Below are 20,428 nucleotides of genomic sequence, written 5' to 3' on the forward strand. Positions count from 1 at the left end.
ATATATAATTCAATATGCTTAGTGTTTTTAGAATAAATACATTAATTAAATACGTTTCTAAATGTCTTGACCATCAGGCAATGAGAGTTTTTAAAAACATTTATTCTTGAATCAATGCAACAGTTCACACATTTGTTTTGTACTTCCTCTTACTTTTTATGAAATATTTAATAAGAAGAAGTATTGCCATCATTAAAAATTTCGAATTCTAGGTAAATTAGTGCATAACACTTTCAGTAACAATGAAAATGAAAAAAAATACACCCCACATGTTACTGTAATTACAACATCATACAGAAATAATAAAAATGTATCTTAAATTCTTAAAGTAATAAATATATTTCTCATACTGAGCACTTAGGATGGCACACTACTGGTTATGTTATTTAAGCAATGAATTTCACAAACGAGATTAGTTTCACCAGTATAATAAGGGAGAACTTAATCCAAATAGTTTTATATTAAATTTAAAAAACCAGGCAAAGTAACATCAAAAATAATATATCCGATGAGACTTCATTCCTGCAGAAAGTACTCTATCTGTTTTTAAATTACTAATTGTCATCACTTAGTAGACACAATTCGCATACTAAGGCTTCCCACCACACCATCAGGGCATTCTATAGTACATCTTTTTAAATCAGTATCTCCTACTATTCTGAATATTAATGATATTTAGTAGATTTATAATCACCAGGATATTGACTAGGCTTCTCATTTAACATGTATTATGCCATTATGTGATTTTTCCAAGTAACTATTACTATGCTTACTAGTCACTATTAAGACATTAATCAGGCCTCCCACCCAAAATATAGGCATCGATGAACCCTATCACCAACAAAATAGACCTGCCCTAAGATCGTGTTGTTTAAATGATGGGATTTTGATTCACTATTTTATGGTCACAATGAGGACTTTGATGAATTTTTTTTTTTATTATAGGGCAGTTTAAAAATACTCTATCTCACTGATGTATAGTCACAATGAGGATATTGGTGAGGCATCTCACCAAAATCATGGACTATTACATGCGCTATAAATGTACCACTTTTACTGTTTTAAAGTCATAATAATCAGATTCGAGAGGCTTGTTAGTTGTATGAGTCATTATACAAGTTTTTTAAATTACCTATTTATCAAAGTTAAATAAGGACTGTGCGGGTTGGGACATACGCCCCAGAGCACCCGGTGTGGAATGTTGTAGGTTCGATTCGCACCTGGGGCAGTTAATATCTATTTATCAGCAGTCCCAAGAAATGAATCTTGGCACTCCCACCTTGGCTAGTACACAGCAGCAACTTTGGTAGGCACCAGCGGTTGGCAAAAAAGACCACTAGGCCCACTTGCCAGACTAGTCCCTCCCCCACCAGATACCAATACCAATACCTATTTATCACAATGAGGATATTGAGGAAACTATTCACCCCTATGTTGGGCCTTAATATGCTTTTTCAATGTATATATTGTTACTGCTTTATAGTCACAATTAGAACATTTATAAGGCCTCTCACCCTCATGCCGGGCCATTATATGTCCTTTCAAATGATCGATTTTGACTGCTTTATAGTCGCAATGAAGGGAATAATGAGGCCTCTCCCTGAATGATGAGCCATTACATGTTTTTTTTAAAACACTTTCTCTTGCTGCATTATAGTCACAATTAGGACATTATTAATCGGTATGTCGGGCTATTAAATGTGTTTTCAAGTGATTCATTTGAACTGCAATATAGTCACAATGTGGACATTGATGAGGCCTCTCACCTAAATGAAGGCCCATTACATGTGTTTTCAATGTACCAGTTTTTACTGTTTTGAAATCACAATGATAGGTATGTGGCCTCTCATCTGTATGCTGGGCCATAATATGTATTTTTAAATGATTCTTTTGGACTGCATTGTAGTCACAATAAGGACATCGATGAGACCTCTCACCTGAATGACAAGGTATTATATGTTTTTTTAAAACACTTTCTCGAACTGTTTTATGGTAACAATCTGAACATTGATATGACCCCTCATCTGTTCACTGAGCTGTCACCTGGGTTTCTAAAGTACCCACTGACTTAGTCATGAACAAGCTGTTTGTTTGGATGCCAAGGCTGTTGGATATGTAGTTTTAAATTACTATCAACTGCTGTAAAAGCACAATAATGACATTTATGACACATTTCACATGTATCATGAGATAATACATATTTCTTCATATCCATATTAGTCTCCATGAGATCTTGTCCTCCTCTATCTTGTCATGGAAATCCTCTAATCCTATAAATAATAAATAACCCTATTAAGGAATAAACAATAACAAAAACATTATATTACGACTAAAAATATAGATAGTTATTACTTAACCAATCCTCTTCTAGGCAACTAGTGAACAAAAACAGAATAAACTTTATTTTGTTATTTATTTATTTGTTGAAATCAACAGTAATTGGGGGGAAAAATAGTAAAGCATCGTTTTTATAAATTTTACAGAAAGATGTTACCTCATTAATTTATTGGTTTTACACATTTTTTAAAAATGAAATTTGCTATCACTTTTTATACGAGTCAATTATAGATAATAGACAACAGTAACAATATTTTTTTAATTAAACAATAAGAAGAAAAATTATTAAAACAAAGATGAATTACAACTTATTTCTCAATCTTGATAACATTCCTTGGATCTCAATTAATTTTCAAAATTATGAGAGATAGTTGACCGTGGATGATGAATGAGGAGAAGATGGTTGGGGGTGCGGTCAATGAAAAACACAAATAAGTACGATTAACTTATTTTAAAATAAGTTTACGATTAACTTATTTTTAAATAAGTTAATCGTACTTATTTGTGTTTTTCATTGACCGCACCCCCAACCATCTTCTCCTCATTCAATTAATTTTCATTTTACACATTCAAACAAGATTTTCTTGTCCTAAAAGAGGTACTGTCTGGAAGATAAGGTTTGTGCATCAGATAGCACGTTATTTATCACTACTTAAGATATTTAGGTGATTTGTACATTACCTAAAATAATGGTACAACACATGTACCCCAATAATAGACTTAATGAAACACAGAACTCATTCAAAAATGATTGTTCTTCACTTATCAATATTTCATGGCTTAAAATAATACAGTATCAAGATCATTTGAAAAGCTAATTAACATAAAGATTTACTTAATATTTCAATTGAAAATTGAATAAAGTATTGAAAAGCTTTAAAGAGGAATGGTGTTGAAGGATTAAATCTTTTAGTGGATGTAGTCAAAGGAAAGAAGTTAAACTATGGATAGTTATCATTCCCAAATTCAGGAAAAAAATAATAATAAAGTAACATTAATTTTTATATGTGCCCATCCTCCGAAAAAAGTGTGAGTTTGGAAAAAAAAGAAAAGAAAAAATGGGTACATGAATCCTAAACTTTAAATAAAGTTGAAAATTCACTATATGTAATAATATTTATGGGTTCAGAATGATTAAAGGAAATCTATAAAATATTTTTGAGTCACAAAATGATTAAAGAAGTACGAGTCAGGATTCATTCCTTAATAACAAGCGTATATCCAATATTACATCCCAAACTTTCTCAATTATTTATTATTACTCAAACTATGTCACCAGCAAAACTTTAATAAATTAACAAAAAGGAAATGGGATTTCCATCAAATTTAAACATTAATAACTTTTATGAATTTTAAAAATGTATATTATTACAAACTACAATATATATATATACATCCAGAATATTATCAAAAGAAAGATAATTGTATAGTATATTATCTACTTTAAAGAAATAATGAAAGATCAAAAACCCAACAAAGTGGAAAAAGAAAAGTTAAGAAATACTGTTAAGGATGGTGAGATTCTCATTAATTTATTAAGCATCTGATAGAGATTTACATCTCTAACGGCTTTAGATGATAAGATCCATCATTTTATGGTCATGTTGGCAGTAGAAAAATAAATGAAAAACTTAATTATCTGCAATAATTTTAAAAGTATAAGTATAACCTGATAAATCATTATTATAAATATGATGTGATTTATGCATTAAAAATAAATCTAGATTTATTTGATGGCAATAGATTAGCACTGAAATAGATACATTTATAAGATCACTTTACCAGAAGAACACTGAAGTTGATATTAAAAGGATAGATAGTAAATAGTTTTATTGAATTGATAAAGCTAATAAAAAATGATTAATTAAAATAAAATACTATTATTTGATCAATAAAGTGCTTTAAATTCTAAAGCATTCTTTAAATCATATAAATTTAAAGAATTAATCAAGAAGATGCCTATCTTATTAACAACACTTAGTTAATTTTCACAATAGTATATAATCCACCATAATAAATCTTTTGAACATCATATTCGATCCTTTGAAAACAACCACAAAAACAGACCATGAACAACAATTGTTAAATTATATGTTCGGAAAATGACCCTTATGCATTATTACATACACAATTTTGATTTGTTTATTAAAAAATTGAGTATGAATTAAAAAAGAAGAGAATATAGTTTATGTGATAAATGGCAAGACATTGAAAACAACCAATATTAGTTGTGTATGAGTTTTAAGCATTTAAGATACTCATTACAATACAAGCTCTAGCGGCAAGAACATCAAAACTCATTTATACATAACGCTAAAAGTTACTATAGGCCCAACCTCCACTGAGATGGAAACTTTGTTATCTCTTTTGAGCAAGCAAAAGTTTGCAGCTGTAATGTATATAAAGCAATAATAATATAATAGTAGTATAAGAAGGAATTTTGAGTTTTCCATTACTAAGGCCTTTAATCCATTTAAAATTAAGAAATATATTTCCCGACCAATTAGCAATGTGAAGTCTAATAAATACTTAATCCGTGGATAGTTCTCTATGATGGTAGGAATTATCAGAGCTGCAACAATGTCCAATAATAATGATGAAGGATGGACACGAGAGAAATCATGATTTCCTTATATAAATGGACAGGAAAGTACTAAAATATTTTGAATAAAATTAATAAATAAAAATTAAGTGTCTAAAAGCTTAAAAATTCATTTTATTACTTAGTCAATAGAAAATTTCAATACACCATTAAATTCTTTAACATAAACAAAAAATTGTAAATTCAATATTTTAATATCTAGAACTAGGTTTCCGTTAATTACATAGCTTAGAGGATTAAAAATTAATGAAAAGTAAGCACTAAATGTAGTATTGAATCTAAAAACGAAAGCTTAATGTTATCTCAGTTTCATCAGCTATTTAATTCTTTACAGAAATACAATTATTTAGACATGAAAGGGTAAACAGAGGAAACAAATATCGGGTTGATGACAACATTACAATTTAAGTTAAATTTGCAAAGCCAAGCTAATGAACAAATCCTTTTAAGTATTATCAATAAAACAAATCTAATTCAATTAGTAAAATCAAAGTAGTGATAGGATATCACACTGAATTGAATGGCAATATGTTAGTGGACTAACTCAATATCTTTAGTTTATAAACTTCCAAGATTAATTTGGATTTAACAACTTTATTACAACTTAGTCTATAAACCTTGAGACATAAAAACATGTTAAGCAAAAGCAAATTGAAATCTTAAAATCCAATTAGTAATTTAATATATCTTAAATGCCAAAGGCGGTCAGCATAATAGAGTAATCCAACGAGAGAGATGCAATAATTGTGCTATTAACTAATATCATTCGTGATTGTCTAAGAAGTACACCAACATCAATACTAGCTAAACATTTAGTGATGCATGACCTACAATGTAAAGAGTTAATATTGGTCACTAATCCTGAAGTTATAGAAAAGATAGCGTTGTATGACGTCAGCCGGGAGAATAATTTCATAATTCCTAGTAAACAAATACATACTCAAATTTATCCAATAATGTAAAGATTTTCTCTATTTATTTTCATTTTAGTGGGTCCTTTTAACTCCAAAAAACTGATAGAACGGAATTAAACGGGAGTCCTGAAATAACCAGGTGTTAGCCAAAAATAATAATAATCTATTCTTTAAATGTGTAAAACCTTTTGGTTATCAAGGCTCAAGGGCTCAAGTAAAAACATTGCCATTTTAGAAAATAAGCTACTAGTCTATTTTGAGGAGAGGAAAGAGGGAGTTTAGAAAAATCTCGCCGGAGCGCCTGTAACTCACGAAAGGATTTTGAATATAACTGAAATATATTTAATGCATGAAATATTGAGTGGTAGGGGGCCTTTAAACGTTAGGCCGTTCTGAATTCTGTAGTTCGTTCCTGAACGACACATATCTCTTTGTATCAGACTTCTGGTTATTTGATGTCTTTACTTACTATTGAGTGATATTTCCTTGAAAACAATGGATCAAATTGGTTAGTAACAAAATTACTTTTACTCTCTGGCTGATTTAATCTAATTTACTGACCCATGGTACATAATTAGTTGTAAATCCTGAATAGAACTAAGAGGTTTTTGATTTGCCATTGGTTCATTTATTAATTTTACTGTTTGAATTAGATTTCATTCAGTCACAATTTGTTGTTTGAATTAATCCTATAAACTTAACTTAAATTACAATAATGCCATCAATCTTGTATTGGTACTGTTTGATTTACGTTTTCAGCTATAAATATTTGTATTTAGAAAATAACAAGATAAAGTTAATTGAACAGCTTTAACTTGTCTGGTTTCTCTCTTTTTTAACCAAATTAGTCATTCATAGGGCATAATTCCCATGTATTTTTTTTCATTTGGATATGATATTTACAGTGTAAATACAATGATTTAAGAGATTTAGTGATATTATAGTGAATATTATTACTACAGTCATGAGGGAGAAATATATATCAAAGAAGTCAATAAATCGACCTGTGTCCAGTGCAAAGTTAAAACAATTTATTGAGTGTTGTTCAGTTTAATATGATTGAAAGGGAATCTGCATGCTTTTCTGATAGGCTCCTATCATAGGAGAGCATGTTTATACCATGCTCCTATCATAGACTGGCCACTTCTATGGTTATTTCTTTCTTTTTAACCAAATACTTTCTAGTCATTTTCAAGTCTCATTGGTGAATTTCGACTCCTAAAATTGATATTTTTGATTTTTAATGTTTCAAAAGATAACAGCGGCTTAGAAATTGCTCAGCATGTCACCTTTAAGTTGAATGATTCATTTATCAAAGTTTTTAACATTCTGGAATCAGGGTCATTCACTTCTTTATTCACATCACATCTGAACAATGTTTTGTGCTTTTTTGACTATCATCCAGTTTATAGTTCCGCTATACGGAGTTCCGGAGCGCATCTCATCAGATTCAAGCAGAGAATTTGACAATGCCATGATTCAAAAGGAAATGAAGGACCTTGACGTAATATGGCATCTCAACATACCAGGGCACCCTAAGAGTAGAGGAAACATAGAGTGGCTTCATGGCACGTTGATTATATTAGGTCGACCAGAGACTAGAATCGGACGTGGCTATGCCTTAGGCGATTGCAGCATATAATCATTCCATACATGCAGTTACGGGTTTTTCACCATTTGAGGTCCTCTTTGGGCTTCACGGACACCGGCGGGACTATAAGGGCATGACTTTCGGAGAGGAAATACTCAAGTACCACATTGAAGAAAGTTATGGGTTGGTACATGACGTATGTTAGAGGGAATGGAGTTCCAGAGATATGCAGCTCGGGTAAAAAACGATTTATCAAACGCAGCAGTTCGGTGAGGTGTAGGGTAGAAGATGTCAGATAAACGGGACCTGGTAGTACGGGATTGGACAGAGAATTTGAATTGCAGGTTTTTGTAGGATATAGGATTTGAGGTTTGTAATTTTAAACAAATATATTATAACGGTGACTGTTTTAGTTGAATTAATGTTTAAAAATTAAATTTTAGCTTAACTTAGAAAAAAAAATTAAATCTGTACCGCTACTGCACCCTTGACCCTTCATGGGGGTACTTTGTAAGGGTGTAATGTTACACGACTAACGGTTGTGCGAGCAGGCGATTTGCTCAAAATCATGCTAGACCACGATTTTTTACCCAATTAAGGGTACCCACTTCATGAGGCTGAGTGACCTACACACATGGCTACATTGGCACAGAAAATAATTATCTGCCTCAGCCGGATTTGAACCCTGATCCTTTGTTAGAAGCACACCCTTACCAATGTTCTACGCGCTCTCACATTTAGGAATGATACTCTAATGATAAGTTGTTTTCGAAGTGACATCAATAGGCATTATACTATAAAAAATAATCCTGAAATCGTGATTTTTTTAAACTACATTTAATCCATTGGTTTTATTTTGTTTTTAGGTTTGAGATAATAATATCATAGACGGGTTGGATCATTTACGGGCTGTATATAAAAATTTAGATATATCTAGATACCGGTATAGTTCTATGAAAGAAAATATTTCTGAACCTCTAACAATAGCATTAAGAAAACCAACTAGATTGATTTTTTTTTTCAACTTAATTTAAACTGAATAAAATTGTTTGGTAGTGGGTCGATCCATATACTAATCCAAAAAACCAATGTTAATTTGTGATATTTCTTAGAATTAGTTTGAGAGTGAGTATTTATTTCTCTAGGAATTAATGTAGTGTATTTAATCAGTGGAAAATCAATGCGTTCAAACTTTTTTAATGACCCTAATAAATTCTACTTCAATCAAATGATGCTAATGTTCTCTAGGCTGAAACAATCGCTGATGTTTTCAAATAATGATCTTTTCCATTTTCCATTACATCATTATGAATCAATTAAATACAGTCATGGTTTTGTTTGATTAAGCAATGACTGTTGTAAGAAAGTATCACTACCAAACAAAATGTCAGTTAGGATTTGATAACTGACATCATTAGGGAAACAATGGAATATAGCTATGAGATGAGGCTGTTTGAGATCGGTTGGCTGGTAAAGCTGTGAGTGACGGTTTGGTAGAGTTGCAGGCTGTTACTGCCAACGGCAGGAAATCTAAAACACAAATTCTATTAAATTCTGCCGCTGGCTTTTCATGCGTGTGCCCTAGCCGGACCCTGGAGTAACTTCTGCCTCAGGACTGGAGTCCCCCTCTCTTCCAGCCCTTCCTAAAGTCAATAATAATTAATTTATAAGTTAAATTTATTTATTACTATTTTTTTTTAACCTCGGATTCGAAAAGGAAAAACTACTAGGAATCTGGGAAATTATGAGTTTGGCAATAGGCGTTTGGTTTGAAAAAAAAGATTGCCGTACCTCAGGTTCTACCTTTCAAGAGCATTATTATGAGTACATAGTTGGCCGTGGATTACTTATATATATTTATATATATGAATAAATGATTAGGGATACGGTGAGTGAAGAACACAAATAAGTAAATAAAAGCTTATTTATTAATGCCAACACTATTTATCTTTATTGAAATTTACAACTATAAACATTAAACATTTAGTAAATGTAATGTAATTTATTATGGAGTGATACAGGCGTGTAGAAAACTACACATTGTTATCTGAAACAGAATTATAAAGCACGAAACATGGGCGTTGATGACCTCAGGGTTTTACGCCCTAAAGCCCCAGACAACAACAACAATAAAAAGTTCCCAAAGGGGTAAACATTTTCTTCAAAAGCAAGTAGAATTTGTTTTTGTTAAAACTATCTGTAGAGGGCTTTCAATTCATGATTTTACAGAAAACAAAAACAATTATGATTTTGTGCAAAATGCTTCTCGTTAAAAATATTTACTGTTCAAAACATTATGGAATATTAACTATATAAAGCATTAATTAGTACTATATAAGAATTCTATAATTTTTTAAAACTGCTGTTCTGAATGGTTTTCATCCTGTGGCTTGTCATATTCTTGTAAACCCTGAACCCTATAAACCCTTCAACTATATAAACAACTAAATAAGTGCTGGATAAATAAATAAGAATAGATATAATAATTGAATTGAAAATGATGAATAACTAATTTTTCTACTAATGTGTTACTTTTATCAATCATTATATCAAAATTATGGTATATCAATATGTCATTTATTATCACACACCAATGTGTGTGTGTGTGTGTGTGTGTGTGTGTGTGTGTGATAAAAAATAAAAAAGTTATTTAATTAATATTATTTTTGTTACATATTTTCAACTCTTGCAGAAAAATTATTACTAAAAGTTTTTATTTTAAATTTTGATATTTGATTTTTGGCATGTGTAATGAGATGTTTTCTTTTAATATTTCTTACTTGTCAGCAGAAGGACAGATCCATGTCAAACAGGAAGTCGAGATGCGTATCCCAGATGAAGGTAAAAAATTAGTTTTACTAACTTATATTTTTTATGCTGGTAGTCAAAGTATAATTTAACTACTATTTAATGTTATTTATCCTTACTGGATTACCTTTTCCTTAGCCTGTCTATTATCCCATTACACTCATGGATTTGGATACAGGAGTTGATGGCTGTTACATCCATAAACCATGTAAATTGGTAGAAAGTATTAATGATTAGCAGTATTTGTATTTTATGATAGTTTTAAACTAATTTCTGGAATACCTCAGAGAAAGAGTGAAGCTTCTATTTACTAGCAGACTAGGGAATGCATTCTGGGGCCTCAAGTACCCCACTACAATGACCATTTTCAAATGTGTAGTCTTGGGTATCGTGAGGTATGTATTCCCTGAGTGGAGCCAAACCTTCACGAGAAACAAAGAGGCTGGCTACCATACAGAGACTAGCTCTGGTGAGGGTCACAAAGACCTACAGGACAGTGTCGCATGAGGCAGTGCAAGTGTTAGCCAGAGTGATGCCCCTTTATCTCATCCTCAAGGAGGATTTCGTTAAATACAAAGTGAAGAGGCAGGGGCTGGTATAGCTACTGAAGAGGCTCCCTGAGAGAATTGGTGAGACTCTGAATTTGTGGAAGAAGATATTGCGGGATGACTCGATAGAAGAGTGGAATAGACAATGGATGGAAAGGCAAAATGGTGCTACTTTGAGAAAGTTGTTCTCCACCGTCTGTGCAACATTGAAGGCTACTAAATGGGTCCTCCCAGACTGCTGGGTTTTACTGATCCTAACAGAGCAAGGAGGGTTCCAGGGAAAGCTGCAGAGTTTCAGAAAGAACATCAACCCCCTGTGCCTTAGCTGTGAATTCTCTTCTCTGGAACAGCAGAACATGTAGTGGTGGATAGAACTGCCATGGAAGTACATCAAGCCAGGTTGATAAAAACCAGGATCTTCACTCTCACCCAGTTGGACTTCCCTCTTCTGATTGAAGTAGAGAACTATCCCTTCTTCAGGGAGTTCATTTACTATTGGAAGGAAGGCTGATGCACTTCACATTAGGAAGAGCTCCACTGAAGATATAAATTTCATGTCTCTCAAAATATATCTTATTATTGCATTGAACATTTTTTTATACTGGTGATTTACAAATCTGTTGTTCCTTAAGTGTGAAAGTTTATAATTGGACTGACTTTCTGAGCAATGGGGGGAATCACTGTACCTGTCTGGTGAGAAACTAGCCCCCAGATAAAGATGAAGTCTAGCGTGCCATAGAGAAATTAAATTACTATAGAGCTGAAGGATTGGATTGTCTGCCTGCAGAGTACGGTGGTGAAGAAATTACAAGACATAGTGCAGAGGGAAGAATTTCGAGAGTGTTATGGGTTATGTTCTACCGCTGTTGAGCTTTTTATCTATTAAGCCCTCCGCTCTAATATGCTGAAGTTAAAATTAAGGCATGGCAGAGATTCTTCAGTGGGCAAAATTTCACAGATGTACTCTCTTAAATTCTTATAGAACACTTCACTCTCACAGTCTTATTATTCGGTGGATCAGATGTACAAGTTTCAATGGGATCCCTTACTTTAGTATTCCTTTCTTAATATAAGTAGCTTTGAAATCGACTAATAAATGGTAGGTACTTATACCAAATCTTCTTCCTGTCTCCATTAAGATTTTGATTGACGACATGTGATCAGTGGTAGTCTTCCATTGCTGAGTCCTGTTTGACAGCACCTCTAAGCAAAGGGTAGAATTTGATCAAATACGCTCAATATGAATATATAAAAGTTCTTGTAGGTGGTTGAAAACAACAAATCTCTAATATAATTAGAGCATTCTAGGGTATCTACTACTTTTTGTGCATAGGCCATATGATAGTCTCATACTACTCAGTGGCCCTAAACAAATTTTTAGTCACTCTTTGAGTAAAACATTTCACAACAATCTTGTCAATTGTTATTATAACAATCAAATTCTATCTCTTCCGTCAATCCCGTAGCAACATCCAAGGTAATGACAACAAAGGTAGAAATTTACCCAAATGTTTTTATATGATTAATTATTTTCTATATTTTTATATTTTAATTTTTGGGGTTATTCAGAAATGGTATGTATGTTTACAGTCAAGGAAGTATTTAACAAGAGTACCAAAAAAGTGTCAGAAGACTTTTTAGAAACAGTTGGAAAGAAAAGGAAACTTCAAGATGGACTTGAACAAAAGAAATGTACTTTTAAATTAAGTCATCTATTATTATTCTATTTTTCCTTTTTTGTTACTAATTTGTTTTTCTTTCATCAGATTGGAATTCATACAATCAAAGTAACTTGAGGGAACAGAGCTCTACCCTATTAAAGCAAAGTAATGAAGCAGTTTATAAATTCTTAGTTTATAATTTTGTTGAACATGAGCTAATTCTTGCTATGCATTTTAGGTTTACAGAAGTCACTTATGAAACAAAATATTTCACAGTGGACAGAAGAGAAGATGCGAATTTCCCAGATGCAGAAAATGCAAAATGAAGAGCAATTTAAAATGACAATGCAGCAGAAGAAAGAAATTCATTTTCTGAAGCTCAAATTGATGAAGCATAAGCAAGAATATGAACTGCTACTACAGCGGAAATTGGCAGAAAAGGAATTTAACCTAAAAGAACAGTTTATGAAGGAGGAGCACGAGCTTCGACTGAAATTAATTAAACAGCAATTAAATAAAAAATAAAGGAGTTAAAGTGATTTTTTTGGGAATATGGATTTGTCATGTTTTGTATGTAAAGTGTTTATCTTTAAATAAATACAGCTTATTACCTCAATTCTTTCAATTTAAACAATTGACATTTCCAGCATTATGCATATTTTCAAGACCTTTAAAATGTTAAATTGACCTTATTGTAACATACTCAATTTTTTTCAAATATAGAGGGTTCTTCTGTTTTTTGTTTTTTTTTATGTGTGTTTTTTTTAATGGTATTATAGATTCAAATCATGAAACTTTAAATGTTTTTGTTGACTTTTGTTTAATGTCAATATTGCCTTGAATATAACTAATATATTTACTCAGCTTATTGTTTTTTTAACCATAATTTAACAGGTGATTATAACTTACAAAAATCTTTTTAATATTGAACCCTCATATGTTATAAGAACCAACTAACATTTTATTTCTATTTTATAAGCTCTATTGATAATTAACAAAAAATCCAAAACTCTTTCTGTATCTAATTATGATATACAGGAATATGTCTGGTTGAGAAATGGAAATTCTAGATGATCAAAGATAATATGGCGAACTCGTTCAGGCAAACAACATATTACCTTTTTGATATAGAGGAATATGTCTGGTTGAGAAATGGAAATTCTAGATGATTAAAGATAATATAATGAACTTGTTGTTCAGGCAAACAACATATTACCTTTTTGACCCTCCCTTGATGCATCCCTTAATGGTAAAAAAAAAAAAGAAAATTGATAATGTTAGTTTACTCTTATTTTTGGTTGTGTGTATACCTTATAGTAATTTTCTATTTCTTTGTTCACACTGTCTAGTAATGTAGGAATTTATTGTAATTTAAGTCAAGTGCTGTTTAATGTTAATATTGCCTTGAATAGAATAGAAAAAAATTATCAATCTAACGTATAAATATACAATTTGACATAAATGTTTTTTGGTGCTTTATTGATTGTGTGGATTCTATTTTGAGTTAACCTGAGACTTGGATATATGCCAATTTTATAAAACTGTCTAGAATAATTTTTCAATGTTCGGATTATTACATTTCTGATTTTTTTTTTCTTCTTACCTCATAAACCAATCAATATTATATTATTTATTATCAATATTACCTCCTAAAAACATATACATATAGACAATTATAAATGATGAGTATATACAGGCTTTTAGTCTTGTATTACCGGATGGCATTTTAAGAGTGGTTGCTGGGTCCGCTGAAGGCAGTTTTGCAGTGATGGCCCATGTTTGCCGAGGAGCTTACTTAAAATACTTTTCTAATTAATATCATTATCTGTATTTATGATAACATCTGATTAATTTATGATCTATCAGCTTTAATATCACAACACATCATTACAATCTATACTACAATAATTAACAGTGTTTGTGTTGTTTTAAATGTTATATCTATTGTTATTAATGTATTTATCATTTACTAACTTTTATTTTACCAAATAACGAAAAATCTATATTTTTTAAATTCATTTTGACAAATATCATGAAAACTGTTACTCTTAAGGAGATAGTGATTAGAAACTATATCATAAGATATTTGATGCCCAAATTTGAGTGCTGTTTGAAGATTGTATGTCTGTTGAGTTCTTGATATCTAGTTTCTAAAAACCAAAATTTATTTTTTACAATTCGAAATTAATATTTTATGTTTTTATTTTGACAAATAACATGGAAACTGCTAAACCATTGAATATAGCTGTCAGTAATAACTGTATGGCACATTTAACTATCTGCAATCTAAGAGCTAAAAGAAATAGTGTAAGTCTAATAGTTCTTGACTTATAGAAATAAGCATAAATTTTAGTTTTGTCAAGAATCAAATGAACATCTGGTGACGTATACGTGAAATAGTTCTATACCTATTTTTCAACAATCATATTTACTTATTATGTAGTTTGGTTAAAAATATATAATTTTTCAAAAATTCAATTCGCCGTTATTTTTTATTATAGCGGCAAACTCTTATATTTTCAATTGCGGCAACCATTTTTCAAGGACATGGTTGGTAAAGAGATTTTTAAAATATGTCATGCTTTTCTACATGGACCCCTGACAAGATGAGCTAAAAATGACATTTAAATTATTAGTCAACTAAATACTCAGCCTAAAGAAAACTTTGTGTAGGATACCTTCTCTGAAGTATGAACAAATACAATAAAGTTGTAGTGAAGACATTTTATGTTTTATTTCCGTCAAAAAATGTTTGTGGATTCTATCAAATTTCCTTTAAGATTATTGAGTAGAATAAATAATAAGTATATGTTTATTATTTAATTTCAGATTATATTTTTTATTTTTACTTAGTTTACGTGTTCGTGGCTACCCGATCTTCCTCTACACACGAAACGTCCTTCGGGTTTTTGGTGGTTCCCACAAAAATTGGTTACCAACTTTTTATTCTTTTTTTTTAGTTTTGAAACCCTTTAGGTACTAGTAGGCCAATGGCGGAATCCTTTCAGTAATAGTTGGAAAATGGTGGAACCCCGAATCCCTAAAGTAATACGGAATATTATCCATCGGAATTGTATAATGGTTGAATTTTATCCATCACGAAATTCGCACCAATTCGTAGACTTATCCGCTATTAAATAATTCGTAAAATCAAGTTCCTTGTTTCAACTGAGTGTCTTAATAATTCTGTTTTAACAGATATTTTAGTCACCCCTTCAATCTATCATCTTATTTCATAACTCAATACATGTTAAAAAAAAGTAAGTAAAATATGATATTGCATTTTAAATAATATTAATATTACTTGAATATTTATGTTATACTATTAATATTATTTCAGATGAATGGAATATGGTCCGGGTGCGGTAAAAAAAAAACTCAAATAGTAGATGATTATACTATTTTATTGAGCCAACGTTTCGCCCCCATGAATTGTCTAAATGAAAAGGGTAATAGTAACAAATAGATAAGAGAAGAAATATTAAAGAAAGTACAAATAAAGAGATGAAAAAAAAAATGCATATCAAATGATGAGACAGAATGCATTCCTGTTATGACGGCAGTCAAAGACAAAGTGACAGTTTGTATTGGGAGGAGTGGGGATGGCAGTTATGCCACAATAACGAAAATAATTTGTAAAGTAAACATAGTAAAAAAGTATTTAAATTAGGTGTTATATGTTAACAATAAATGGTAATATACATAATAGGGGGAAAGAAATATTAATAAAAAAAAAATATGAATAAAAAAAAATAGAAAAACAAAGGAAAAGTAAAGTATAAAATAATGGAATACAATGTGTGTAAGTGATTAAGAAACAAAATATACCAAATGAGCGGGGATACAGAAAAGTGTAAAATATAATAGAAAATTAATAATAAAGTAATTAATATAAGTACACTTAAGAAGGTAAAACATGAACATAAAAAACATTTTTTTTCTTTTTTCATCTCTTTATTTGTACTTTCTTTAATATTTCTTCTCTTATTTATCTGTTATTATTACCCTTTTCATTTGCTATTTACAACCTTTAATTTTTCTTATTATATCTTACTTTTCATTTTATACCCCTGTTTTTTTACATTTATGTTTTTTCTTTTTTCCTTTTTGTAAGTATAGTGTTTGTATCTTTTTTAGCCCTGACGAAGCCCTGTCGCGTGGGGCGAAACGTTGGCTCAATAAAATAGTATAATTATCTACTATTTTAGTTTTTTTTTTACCGCACCCGGACCATATTCCATTCATCTATACACACGGTAAATCAATAATCTTCCAGTAATATTATTTCAATATTCACATTATACTATTGATTGAGAAGATGGTTGGGGTGCGGTCAAAATATAACACAAATAAGTTGAAATAACTTATTTTATAGAGCCAACGTTTGGGCCTGAATTTCTAGCCTTTATCAGGACTGCTCACCTGCTGAAATCGGAAAGCTAAGTGTTATTCACGGTCAACTATCTTCTCATCATTATGTATACTAGGGCTATTTATGATGTGTTAAATGTAAAATGCTTTATCATGTTAAATGTTATAATAGGGTTGTGAGCAGCGCTATTTAAAGTCATGTTAAATGCCAAACGCATAAGAGCTTTTACCGGATTTTTGAGCAACTTGTTTTATAATCTTTCCGTCAGTAATTTATTACAACATCCTTTAAGTAAGTGAAAAGTGAAAGTTTGGCCAATGAGTGTTTTGATGATCTTCTAAATTGTGAGGAAGAGAATCAAGATGAGCTAATTGGTAACTGCCATTACATTATTATTATTGTCATCCATTACTTTATTAGTTTTAAAAACATCCAAAACAATACTATCACAATCAAAACACAAACTACGAGCAAGTGACCTAACACAACATACAAAACGGTGACGAGCGCAGCTGGTCTGTTGTTTGACGTCATTCTTTATTTAACAGACTTAGTAACAGACTCTCAACCATGTTATATGTTATATCGTTTTAACATGCTAAAAGAATGAATTATTTCTCCGTTTAACAAGAGTTATTCCATTTAACATGTTAAACTAAAGATCATGAATACCCTTACTATTGATAATACCCAGGCCCAGATTTACCTGATTCGCCCACTAGACCCACTAACGCATATTTAGAAATATATTACTAGTTTTTTCTCCTTACAATTGACAATGAGTTAGTTACAATAATTATGAACGTGTATATTTTGTTGGCGAATAATATTAAACCTACAAGATTTGAGGAAATATTTTTAATTAAAAGGTTGGTATTTTCATCAATAACATTATATATTGATTTAAACTAATTTAAAATTGTCATAGTAATTTTAAATGTAGGTTCGATTATTAAATGGTTGGTTAACTGATTGCTACTTTTTCTCCTATTTTTATCGGTAATTTAACTAATTTAGTATTGATAAGTGTTCACATTTGAAATACTAGGTATTCATTTGGGCCCAAATAGTAATTATGAATTTTAATTTTTCGTGATAAATAATTCATAATTCTATTCGGATAATTGACTGATCGACACCTCAATTCTTAACTCTGCCGATGCTATGATAGAGGGGAAGCAAAATCTCTTGAACCTAAAGGCGCGAAAAATTTTAATTCGGCCCTGATAATACTTTTAATATTAATAGTACTATCATTATTATTTATAGTATACAGTACTATTAATATTATCAAGTGTAGTAATAATTTTATTACAATGCGTTAAAACTGTAGGAGGTGTACAATTCGGTACCACTCAAAGCAAATGAATCATTCACAGCAGTAAATCAAGTAAAGATTGTACGTCATAAGCGACTGCGCAGTTGTATAACATCCACCGCTGCGGTTGGCAGTTCTTGCGGCTCTACGGTCAAGAGAGTGCGATGTCTGAAAAAGTTTCTTTAGAGAACATAATGCCTATCAAGAAGCAAGAAGATCGTCCTATCCTTTCATCTGAGATGTTGTACGGAACATACGGAGTGTGGCACTTGGGTCCCAATCGCAACGAGGCTGAAAAGCGGGACCTTATGAAGACCAATCCGCCTGAAAAATCAGACCACACGGCTGCCAATCCTTTTGAAAAGTCACCACACCACATTGGTCCTCCTAAATCTCACAAAATGTGGTTTTTCATGATGCCGCATTTCATGCATCATATGTGGCGCCACAGGGAGGGAAAGACGCGTGGTGAGTGGCATGATAAAAGACCATGGAAACGTGGAATGGGCCATCATGAAATGAATCCTCAGAAGTTTCAGGAAATACTCTCCAGAATGCATAAGATGCGAGAAGATCAGCCCAAAGAGAATTCTCTCCGTGGTGTTCCATTTCCTCACAAATTTGGTTAGTTGGCAAACTTACTTTTTCTGAGTTGTAGCTAGATGATCAAACGTTGTATTTATGCACAATGGTTTTGATGAAAATTTACAATCTATTTATTAAGATGAAACATATTATTTCATGAAAAATTAAATATAATAGTAAAAAATTATTTCGATATAACTAGCATTTACATTTTAACGAAATAAAGTTTTCTTTAAATTTGAATAGCATAGCGGAATTTATAAACATCTGTGTTTAGAACTCGGTTGTGTTAAAACGGTAATGGGTTTGTTTATCATATTTAAGTGTTTACTATTTCTTATCTTCTTTAATCTACAGACCTCGTTGAATGGCTCCACTTGTTATATTTATTCTCATTTATATGTATGATGATTATTATAAAATTATTATATATACATAGCGCTGGTAAAAAATATTGAAACATTGTCATATTTGAAATCATTCAAATCGGAAGAACAAATCAAAATAATTATGAAACAATTGTTGTATTTAAACAGTTCAGAAATTTAATAACTTCTTAGTGTAGGCCAAAAATTAATATCTAGTTTGCACTTCTCTGTTTTTTTTTTCCGCCCTGAAAAATATATTTAGCCGTGAGGAATTACAGAAGATATTCTTCCTTGCTTCTTCTAAGAAAAAAAAATTGTGAAACTTGTTATGATGATACTTGAATACCAAAAATCCCCACACGATTGTTCTCATTCAGCTCAAGTCATTCCACTGTTCAATTCAAGGTCTCCGTGCTGTTGGTCATGTATCCTTGGCCAGCAGCTAGCAATATTATTCCACAAGTACATTTATTAAAGTTATATTTTTCGATCGTTTATGGTATCAATGTTCCAAAATTTATTGAGTAACTATGTTTAAATTGAAAGCCATAAATGCTATGAAATTATGTTCATAATATGTACTTTATTGCGAAACGTTATGTTTTTTTTAAAGACATTATGCCAATCGAACGGTGCTGGAGGAAAGCGAACAGTATATTTTTTCAAATTGTGTTATTAATCCCACCAATTAGAGTTTAAGGAATATTTTCTTCACAACTATTATTCATTTCATAAAACGAAAAGTGTGGTCATTATTATTAGTAGTAACTGACGTGCAATACTGTGAAGGAGATTGAGGTAGGTTACTCTATTTTAGTAAATGAATAAAATGTGACAATCGTTCCTTTTAATTGTAAATTTTGTCTATTGTGTAATAGAATATTTTTTGTTTATTTGATATTAAATTTTATATAAACTTTTTTTTTTTTTTTAGGTTTCTGTAAGAGAATGTTCTCAGCAGCTGGCAAGAATGTAGGAGATGAAGAGCAGAAAAATCCTAGTCTTGTGCCAAAGAATGTTAATATTTTTTACCAAATATAATAGGTATTTTGAAGGATGTTTTAATAAAAATCATTTTTACAAATTAAAATGAAGTTGTTAGAAATAACAATTTTATTGAGGTTGAAGCTTAGTTGAAGAAGTTAAAATTCAGCACAAGCTATCTCTTTTTTTTCTTAAAGCTAGTTAAAAAATAATTAGCCTTGTGATGTTCAAGGTATAATTTTTATGTTATTCGAAAAAATAAACATAGATACAAAGTCAAAAACGTCACATCTTTACTAAGACTGGTCCACTTCAGATATTAATTAATATGTATAAATTA

At 31.0% G+C, this 20,428-nt stretch overlaps 2 protein-coding genes across 5 annotated transcripts; both read left to right on the top strand.

Annotated features, from left to right (window-relative positions):
• Window positions 1-6,261: 6,261 nt before the first annotated feature.
• LOC106679227 (chromosome-associated kinesin KIF4B) lies at window positions 6,262-15,602 on the top strand. 4 transcript variants are annotated; one of them, XM_014418243.2, is made up of 6 exons: window positions 6,262-6,361; window positions 10,232-10,285; window positions 12,391-12,492; window positions 12,567-12,626; window positions 12,700-13,710; window positions 15,470-15,602. In XM_014418243.2, the coding sequence occupies exons 1-5, from the start codon at window positions 6,349-6,351 to the stop codon at window positions 12,984-12,986; spliced, it is 516 nt and encodes a 171-aa protein (XP_014273729.1). In that variant the 5' UTR covers window positions 6,262-6,348; the 3' UTR covers window positions 12,987-13,710; window positions 15,470-15,602. The 4 variants fall into 4 exon arrangements, with proteins under 4 accessions (XP_014273729.1, XP_066909793.1, XP_014273731.1 ...); XM_067053692.1 differs by lacking the exon at window positions 15,470-15,602 and adding an exon at window positions 14,963-15,115; XM_014418244.2 differs by having other exon boundaries at window positions 6,291-6,361; window positions 10,235-10,285.
• A 2,625-nt stretch (window positions 15,603-18,227) lies between these two features.
• On the top strand, window positions 18,228-20,158 carry LOC106679228 (uncharacterized). Its single transcript, XM_014418246.2, has 2 exons — window positions 18,228-18,775; window positions 20,039-20,158. The coding sequence occupies exons 1-2, from the start codon at window positions 18,316-18,318 to the stop codon at window positions 20,143-20,145; spliced, it is 567 nt and encodes a 188-aa protein (XP_014273732.1). The 5' UTR covers window positions 18,228-18,315; the 3' UTR covers window positions 20,146-20,158.
• The last annotated feature ends 270 nt before the right edge of the window (window positions 20,159-20,428 follow it).

Source organism: Halyomorpha halys, unplaced genomic scaffold (genome assembly GCF_000696795.3).
Source record: "Halyomorpha halys isolate HHAL.00 unplaced genomic scaffold, Hhal_1.1 Scaffold185.1, whole genome shotgun sequence".
In the NCBI taxonomy this organism is placed as follows: domain Eukaryota; kingdom Metazoa; phylum Arthropoda; class Insecta; order Hemiptera; family Pentatomidae; genus Halyomorpha; species Halyomorpha halys.

What these genes read in the sequence shown, in the direction of transcription:
- LOC106679227 (XM_014418243.2), top strand. An exon ending in GATGCGTATCCCAGATGAAG is followed by an intron (nt 10,286 to 12,390) that starts GTAAAAAATTAG and finishes GTATGTTTACAG; the next exon opens with TCAAGGAAGTATTTAACAAG. An exon ending in TGGACTTGAACAAAAGAAAT is followed by an intron (nt 12,493 to 12,566) that starts GTACTTTTAAAT and finishes TTCTTTCATCAG; the next exon opens with ATTGGAATTCATACAATCAA.
- LOC106679228 (XM_014418246.2), top strand. Translation starts at nt 18,316, where the DNA reads ATGTCTGAAAAAGTTTCTTTAGAGAACATAATGCCTATCAAGAAGCAA. An exon ending in TCCATTTCCTCACAAATTTG is followed by an intron (nt 18,776 to 20,038) that starts GTTAGTTGGCAA and finishes TTTTTTTTTTAG; the next exon opens with GTTTCTGTAAGAGAATGTTC.